This window comes from Coregonus clupeaformis, unplaced genomic scaffold (genome assembly GCF_020615455.1).
Source record: "Coregonus clupeaformis isolate EN_2021a unplaced genomic scaffold, ASM2061545v1 scaf1715, whole genome shotgun sequence".
NCBI lineage: Eukaryota > Metazoa > Chordata > Actinopteri > Salmoniformes > Salmonidae > Coregonus > Coregonus clupeaformis.
The window spans coordinates 30,001-39,589 of NW_025535169.1; the positions used below are offsets into that span (position 1 = coordinate 30,001).

Sequence of the window (9,589 nt, forward strand, 5' to 3'; positions counted from 1 at the left end):
CTCATTCAGAACAGCCTGAAGAACCAGAAATATCATGGAAGAGATGAGATGGATCAACAGGAGCTCATGGAGTCAGATAAGGAAATTCTTCTGAAGCTGGGGAAGCTGGCGTTTGAAAATCTGGAGAAGGGTAATCTCATGTTCTATGAAGAAGACCTGAAAGAGTGTGGCATTGATGTCAAAGAAGCCTCAGTGTACTCAGGAGTGTGCACACAAATCTTTAAAGAAGAGTCTGTGTTATTTCAGAGAGTGGTGTACTGCTTTGTTCATCTGAGCATTCAGGAGTTTCTCTCAGCTGTCTACATGTACCATTGTTACACAACCAAGAACATGGATGCACTGAAGCCCTTCCTCAATAGAAAGTCTAGAGCTGCATCTGAAGAGCTAACCTTGCATGAGCTGCTGAAGAGTACCGTGGATAAAGCCTTGGAGAGCAAGAACGGACACCTGGCCCTCTTTGTCCGCTTCCTTCATGGCATGTCACTGGAGTCCAATCAGAAACTCCTACGAGGTCTGGTGACACAGACAGAAAGCAGTCCAGACAGCGTCCAGAAAACAATCCGATCCCTTAAGGTGATGCAGAGGAAGAACATCTCCCCTGAGAGGTGCATCAATCTCTTCCACTGTCTGATAGAGATGAAAGACCATTCAGTACAGGAGGAAATCCAAGCGTACTTGAGGTCAGAGAAGAGATCCAAAAACCTCACACTTTCTCATTGTTCAGCACTGGCCTACATGCTACAGATATCAGAGGAGGTTCTGGATGTGTTTGACCCGAAGGTATACAAGACATCAGAGGAGGGTCGTAGGAGACTGCTCCCAGCTGTGAGAGGCTGCAGGAAAGCTCTGTAAGTATTCATGGAAATATCCCACACCAAAATAAATTGTAGTTACAGCAGCATTTTTATTGGCTGACTGGCTCTGTAAGTACTCATGTGACTATCCCTCAGACCAAACTTTACTGTATGTAAGAACAACAATATTTTCATTGGTTGACTAAACTTTCTATCAGCTGAAAAGTCTTAAACAAACTGTAATACAAACACATCAGAAAAGTTGTAGCATTGAGACATCTATACACAGTGTTCACATTATTAGTGCAGGGGTAACAGTGTAAGCAGGAAAAGCTAAATGTAACATTTTAATACAACCTGTCCCTCATGGTATTTACTCTGTTGACAGACTCACTGGCTGTAAACTCACAGACACATCCTGTGAAGTGTTGGCCTCAGCTCTCAGTTCAAACCCCTCACACCTGAGAGAGCTGGATCTGAGTAACAATGACCTGAAGGATTCAGGAGTGAAGCTGCTCTCTGCTGGACTGGGGAATCCCCACTGTAAACTGGAGAATCTGAGGTCAGTATTCCTGTAGTTGGTCAACAAGTGATAACTGTTCACCAGATCCACATGTGTTTACCAGGCACACATAGTCCACACCATATGTGTTTGGACAGTGAAGCTTACAGTTTTACATTTGGTGCTATGCTCCATCATTTTGGATTTGAAATTGTTTCATATTAGGCAACAGTACAGAATGTCACCTTTTATTTGAGGGTATTCATACATACCTGTTTTACTGTTTAGAAATGAAAGCACTTAATGTATCTAGTTCTCCCATTTGTAAAAATAATAAGTATTTGGACAAATTAATTTAGTCCAAAGTTTAGTATTTGGTCCCATATTCCTTACCTGCAGTGATTACATTAAGCTTGTGTTTCTACAAACTTGTTTAATGCATTTGCAGTTTGTCTTGGTTGTGTTTTAGATGATGTTTTTCCTAATAGAAACTGAATGGTGAATAATGTCCTGTAATTTTGGAGTCACTTCACTTGTATTGTCAGTACGAATAGAAGATGTTTCTGAACACTTCTACATTCATGTGGATGCTACCATGATTATGAATAATCATGAATGAATCGTGAATGATGATGAATGAGAAAGTTACAGAGGAACAAGGATCATACCCCCATCTGTTATTGGTAATGGTGAGAGGTTAGCATGTTTTGTTGTAGCCTCTGTAACTCTCTCACTCATTATTATTCATGATTCATTCATGATTATTCTTAATCATGGCATCATCAGGATTAATTTAGTAGTGTTTAGAAACATGTTATCTACTCACTTAGACAGAAAATTACTCCAGTCATCATCCACCATTCAGTTACTATCGGGCAAAACATAACCCAAAACACAACCAAAACAAACTGCAAATGCAACCAACGAGTTTGGGACCAAATACTAAACTTTTGACTACTTTAATACACTATAAGTGAATTGGTCAGAATACTTTTGACTTCTTCAAATGGGGGGACTAGATACATAAAGTGCTTTCATTTCAAATGTTAGCTTATCTGTCAAAATAGATATGGTGTGGACTGTATACTCAATACAATCTAAATCTGATACCTCACTGTCTGTCTTTTGACTGATACTGCTTTTTAAACTGCTCTGGTCAGTCTACTCAAATATTTGTAATATGCATTTTTCTATCTACAAGCAATACTTTGATACTTTGTCATTTCTAATAATGAAACATTCATTTATGAATAGATATGGCAGGTTTCAGGACACTGATATATCTGAATATGTTGATCAAAATATACTGCCACTATTTTCACCACCAAAGAATAGCAGTGTGGTTTTAATATGATTTGACTCTTTGCAGGCTGTCAGGCTGTCTAGTCACAGAGGAAAGCTGTGCTTCTCTGGTCTCAGCTCTGAAGTCAAACCCCTCACACCTGAGAGAGCTGGACCTGAGTATCAATGTCCTGAAGGATTCAGGAGTGAAGCTGCTCTCTGCTGGACTGGAGAATCCCCACTTTAAACTGGAGACTCTGAGGTCAGTATTCCTGTAGTTGGTCAACAAGTGATAACTGTTCATCAGATCCACATGTGTTTACCAGGCACACATAGTCCACACCATATGTGTTTGGACAGTGAAGCTTACAGTTTTACATTTGTTGCTATGCTCCAGCATTTTGGATTTGAGATAGAATGTTTCATATTAGGTGACATTATATAATGTCACCTTTTATTTGAGGGTATTCATACATATCTGTGTTACTGTTTAGAAATGAAAGCACTTTATGTATCTAGTTCTCCCATTTGAAAAGGTCTTAATAATTTGGACATATTCACTTATATTGTATTGAAGTAGTCATAAGTTTAGTATTTGGTCCCATATTCCTTACCCACAGTGATTACATCAAGCTTGTGATTCTACAAACTTGTTGAATGCATTTGCAGTTTGTCTTGGTTGTGTTTTAGATGATGTTTTTCCCAGTAGAAAATGAATGGTGAATAATGTCCTGTCATTTTGGAGTCACTTCACTTGTATTGTCAGTAAGAATAGAAGATGTTTCTGAACACTTCTACATTCATGTGGATGCTACCATGATAATGAATAATCATGAATGAATCGTGAATGATGATGAATGAGAAAGTTACAGAGGAACAAGGATCATACCCCATCTGTTATTGGTAATGGTGAGAGGTTAGCATGTTTTGTTGTAGCCTCTGTAACTTTCTCACTCATTATTTTTCATGTTTCATTCATGAGTTTTATTAATCATGGCATTATCAGGATTAATTTTGTAGTGTTTCGAAACATGTTATCTACTCACTTAGACAGAAGATTAATCCAGTCATCATCCACCATTCAGTTACTATTGGGCAAAATATAACACAAAACACAACCAAAACAAACTGCAAATGCAACCAACGGGTTTGGGACCAAATACTAAACTTTTGACTACTTTAATACACTATAAGTGAATTGGTCAGAATACTTATGACTTATTCAAATGGAGGGAATAGATACAAAAAGTGCTTTCATTTAAAATGTTAGCTTCTCTGTCAAAATAGATATGGTGTGGACTGTATACTCAATACAATCTAAATCTGATACCTCACTGTCTGTCTTTTGACTGATACTGCTTTTTAAACTGCTCTGGTCAGTCTACTCAAATATTTGTACTATACATGTTTCTATCTACAAGCAATAATCTGAACATTTCTAATAATGATACATTCATTTATGAATAGATATGGCAGGTTTCAGGATGCTGATATATCTGAACATTTTGAAAAAAATATACTGCCACTATTTTCACCACCAAAGAATAGCAGTATGGTTTTAATATGATTTGACTCTTTGCAGGCTGTCACGCTGTCTAGTCACAGAGGAAGGCTGTGCTTCTCTGGTCTCAGCTCTGAGGTCAAACCCCTCACACCTGAGAGAGCTGGATCTGAGTAACAATGACCTGAAGGATTCAGGAGTGAAGCTGCTCTCTGCTGTCCTGGGGAATCCCCACTGTAAACTGGAGACTCTGAGGTCAGTATTCCTGTAGTTGGTCAACAAGTGATAACTGTTCACCAGATCCACATGTGTTTACCAGGCACACATAGTCCACACCATATGTGTTTGGACAGTGAAGCTTACAGTTTTACATTTGGTGCTATGCTCCATCATTTTGGATTTGAGATAGAATGTTTCATATTAGGTGACAGTATATAATGTCACCTTTTATTTGAGGATATTTTCATACATATCTGTGTTACTGTTTAGAAATGAAAGCACTTTATGTGTCTAGTGCTCCCATTTGAAAAAGTCGTAATAATTTGGACATATTCATTTATATTGTATTAAAGTAGTCATAAGTTTAGTATTTGGTCCCATATTCCTTACCCACAGTGATTACATTAAGCTTGTGATTCTACAAACTTGTTGAATACATTTGCAGTTTGTCTTGATTGTGTTTTAGATGATGTTTTTCCCAATAGTAACTGAATGGTGAATAATGTCCTGTCATTTTGGAGTCACTTCACTTGTATTGTCAGTAAGAATAGAAGATGTTTCTGAACACTTCTACATTCATGTGGATGCTACCATGATTATGAATAATCATGAATGAATCGGGAATGATGATGAATGAGAAAGTTACAGAGGAACAAGGATCATACCCCCTCTGTTATTGGTAATGGTGAGAGGTTAGCATGTTTTGTTGTAGCCTCTGTAACTTTCTCACTCATTATTATTCATGATTCATTCATGATTTTTCTTAATAATGGCATCATTAGGATTCATTTAGTAGTGTTTAGAAACATGTTATCTACTCACTTAGACAGAAAATTACTCCAGTCATCATCCACCATTCAGTTACTATCGGGCAAAACATAACCCAAAACACAACCAAAACAAACTGCAAATGCAACCAACGAGTTTGGGACCAAATACTCAACTTTTAACTACTTTAATACACTATAAGTGAATTGGTCAGAATACTTATGACTTCTTGAAAAAGGGGGACCAGATACATAAAGGGCTTTTATTTCTAAACGGTGAAACAGATATGTATTAAAATACCCTCAAATAAAAGGTGACATTATATACTGTCACCTCATATGAAACATTTGATCTCAAATCCAAAATGCTGGAGTACAGAGCCACATTTTAAATGTTAGCTTTACTGTGAAAATAGATATGGTGTGGACTGTATACTCAATACAATCTAAATCTGATACCTCACTGTCTGTCTTTTGACTGATACTGCTTTTTAAACTGCTCTGGTCAGTCTACTCAAATATTTGTACTATACATGTGTCTTTCTACAAGCAATATTATGATAATTTCTAATAATGATACATTCATTTATGAATAGATATGGCAGGTTTCAGGACATTTATATATCTGAATATGCTGAAAAAATATACTGCCACTATTTTCACCACCAAAGAATAGCAGTGTGGTTTTAATATGATTTGACTCTTTGCAGGCTGTCACGCTGTCTAGTCACAGAGGAAGGCTGTGCTTCTCTGTTCTCAGCTCTGAAGTCAAACCCCTCACACCTGAGAGAGCTGGACCTGAGCTACAATCACCCAGGAGACTCAGGAGTCAGACTGCTCTCTGCTGGACTGGAGGATCCACACTGCAGACTGGAGAAACTCAAGTATGTAGAGGGTTTATGTCAATGTTCATATCAGACATGTTGGAGTTATCAGGCTAGTTAAGACAAACATTCTGACCACCACTTGGACTAAGTTATATGAAGACTGTGTGTGTGTGTGTGTGTGTGTGTGTGTGTGTGTGTGTGTGTGTGTGTGTGTGTGTGTGTGTGTGTGTGTGTGTGTGTGTGTGTGTGTGTGTGTGTGTGTGTGTGTGTCCAGTGTGTCCAGTGTGTCCAGTGTGTGTGTGTGTGTGCACGTGTATCAGACACACACACTGTAAACACACACACTGTAAACACACACACTGGACACATACACACAAATGACACACACACACACAAAGGATGCACACACACACACACACTGGACAAACACACACACTGGACACACACACACTAGACAAACACACACACACTAGACATACACACACACACTGGAACACACACACACACACACACACACACACACACACTGGACACACACCGGACACACACACACACTGGACACACACACAAACAAACACACACTGGACACACTGGACACACACAAACACACAGACTTACTCACACTGGACACACACACACATACACACACACACACACACACACACACACACACACTGGACACACACCGGACACACACACAAACAGAAACACACTCTGGACACACACACAAACACACAGACTTACTCACACTGGACACACACACACACACACACACACACACACACACACACACACACACACACACTGGACACACAAACACGAACACTGGACACACACATACACTGGACACACACATACACTGGACACACACACACACTGGACAAACACACACACACTAGACACACACACATACACTAGACACACACACACACACACACTAGACATACACACACACACTGGACACACACACACAATGGACACACATACACACACTGGACAAACACACACACACACACACACACACACACACACTGGACACACACACACTGGACAAACACACACACACACACACTGGACACACACCCTGGACAGACACACACACACTGGACACACACACTGGAAACACACACGCACACACTGGACACACACACACTGTACACACACACACACACACACTTGGACAAATGTATATACTGACTGTGTGTGTGTGTGTGTGTGTGTGTGTGTGTGTGTGTGTGTGTGTGTGTCCAGTGTGTGCGTGTGTGTTTCCAGTGTGTGTGTCCAGTGTGTGTGTGTCTGTCCAGGGTGTGTGTCCAGTGTGTGTGTGTGTGTGTGTGTTTGTCCAGTGTGTGTGTGTCCAGTGTGTGTGTGTGTGTGTGTGTGTGTGTGTGTGTGTGTGTGAGTTCAGGTGTATCCCTCAATGACTGTCTGTTCTTCTGCTTACCGCTACAGTGTGGAACATGGTGGAGAGAACACAATGAAACCTGGACTTAGAAAATGTGAGTGTTGACTGCTGTGAAGAATATGACTAAGAATAAGTCTTAATTCAAGTGAAGTCAAAGTCAAAGACCACCATCATTACTTACTTGGTCATATTAAATATCAGCTGTAGTTCTACAGAAGCACAAATCAGGGACACCAAAGTTTACAAAGAGTTGCTTTGACAATGTGTGTGTCTGTGTGTGTGTGTGGCATGTTCGTGTTACGTTAGAAATGTGTGTGTGTGTGTGTGTGTGTGTTCAGGATGTGTGTGTGTTTGTGTGTTTGTTCAGGATGTGTGTGTGTTCAGGATGTTTGTGTGTGTGTGTGTGTGTGTGTGTGTGTGTGTGTGTGTGTGTGTGTGTAATTAATGTGAATAAGTGTGTTTTATATTACCATACAGTATAACATATGATCATTGAACAAATTTAAAGTTACCTTCAGAGTTGCTTTGACAATGTGTGTGTCTGTGTGTGTGGCGTGTTTGTGTTACTTTAGAAATGTGTGTGTGTGTGTGTGTGTGTGTGTGTGTGTGTGTGTGTGTGTGTGTATCCAGTGTGTGTGTGTGTGTGTGTTCAGGATGTGTGTGTGTGTGTTCAGGATGTGTGTATGTGTGTGTGTGTGTAATTAATGGGAATAAGTGTGTTTTATATTACCATACAGTATAACATATGATCATTCAACAAGTCTCAAGTTACCTTAACTTCTCCTTTTGATACCTAGAAACATCTACATTAAATGAATTATTGAAAAGTGAGTTAACATTCTAATGTGAATGATGATGATTTCTAATATTGTGTCTGGTTTCATCCATCAGATGTCTGTGATCTCACACTGGACCTAAACACAGTAAGCAGAGACCTCTCTCTGTCTGAGGAGAACAGAAAGGTGACAGGTACGACAGAGGAGCAGCCGTATCCTGATCACCCAGAGAGATTTGAGATCTATAGTCAGGTGCTGTGTAGAGAGGGTCTGACTGGACGCTGTTACTGGGAGGTAGAGTGGAGTGGGTTAGGGGCTGATATAGGAGTGGCATATAAAGGAATCAGCAGGAGAGGATGGGGTTATGACTGTGGGATTGGATACAATGACAAGTCCTGGAGTCTGTTCTGCTCTGACAACAGTTACTCTGCCTGGTACAATAATAAGTCCACTCCCATAGACGTCCCCTCCTCCAGCTCCCACAGAGTAGGAGTGTATCTGGACTGGCCAGCCGGCACTCTGTCCTTCTACAGAGTCTCCTCTGACACACTGACCCACCTGTACACATTCCACTCCACATTCACTGAGCCCCTCTATCCAGGGTTTAGGGTTTATGGTGTTGACGACTCAGTGTCCCTGTAAATAATAACCATGGTAACAGGGTTCATGATGAATTATGGGGTTTGGTGTCCTCAGTCAAAACACACACTGGACACACACACACACTTTACGTACACACACACACTAGACACACACACTAGACACACACACTGGACACACACACGCACAGGACACACACACTGTACACACACACACACACACAGGACACACACACACTGGACACACACACACACTGGACACACACACACACACACACACACACTAGACACACACACACACACACTGTACACACACACACACACACTGGACACACACACAAACACACACACTGGACAAACACACACACACTGGACACACACACACTGGACAGACTCACACTGGACACACACACACACTCGACACACACACACTGGACACACACACGCAGGACAAACACACACACACACACCGGACACACACACACACACATACACTGGACACACACACACACACACACACTAGACACACACACACTGAACACACACACACACACACTAAACACCCACACACACACACACTGGACACACACACAAACACACTGAACACACACACACACAAACACACACACACACACACACTAGACAAACATACTGCACATACACACTGGACACCCACACACTGAACACACACACGCTGAACACACACACACATACACACACACACACACACACACACACACATACACACACTAGACACACACACACACTGAACACACACACACACACACACTGGACACACACACAAACTGAACAGACATACACACACTAGACACACACACACACACACACTGAACACACACACACTGAACACACACACACTTGACACATAGACACACACACTGGACACACAGTGGAAAC

General features: G+C 40.8%; 1 protein-coding gene across 1 annotated transcript in view; it reads left to right on the forward strand.

Annotated features, from left to right (window-relative positions):
• Positions 1-8,835, forward strand: part of LOC121561330 (NACHT, LRR and PYD domains-containing protein 12) — an 8,924-nt gene extending 89 nt beyond the window's left edge. The window contains exons 1-5 of the mRNA XM_045218668.1: positions 1-848; positions 1,183-1,356; positions 5,775-5,948; positions 7,344-7,390; positions 8,188-8,835. The exon at positions 1-848 is cut by the window's left edge and continues 89 nt beyond it. Of these exons, the coding sequence (XP_045074603.1) occupies positions 1-848; positions 1,183-1,356; positions 5,775-5,948; positions 7,344-7,390; positions 8,188-8,714 (1,770 nt within the window). The 3' untranslated portion in view covers positions 8,715-8,835. The remainder of the gene's footprint in view (positions 849-1,182; positions 1,357-5,774; positions 5,949-7,343; positions 7,391-8,187) is intronic.
• The last annotated feature ends 754 nt before the right edge of the window (positions 8,836-9,589 follow it).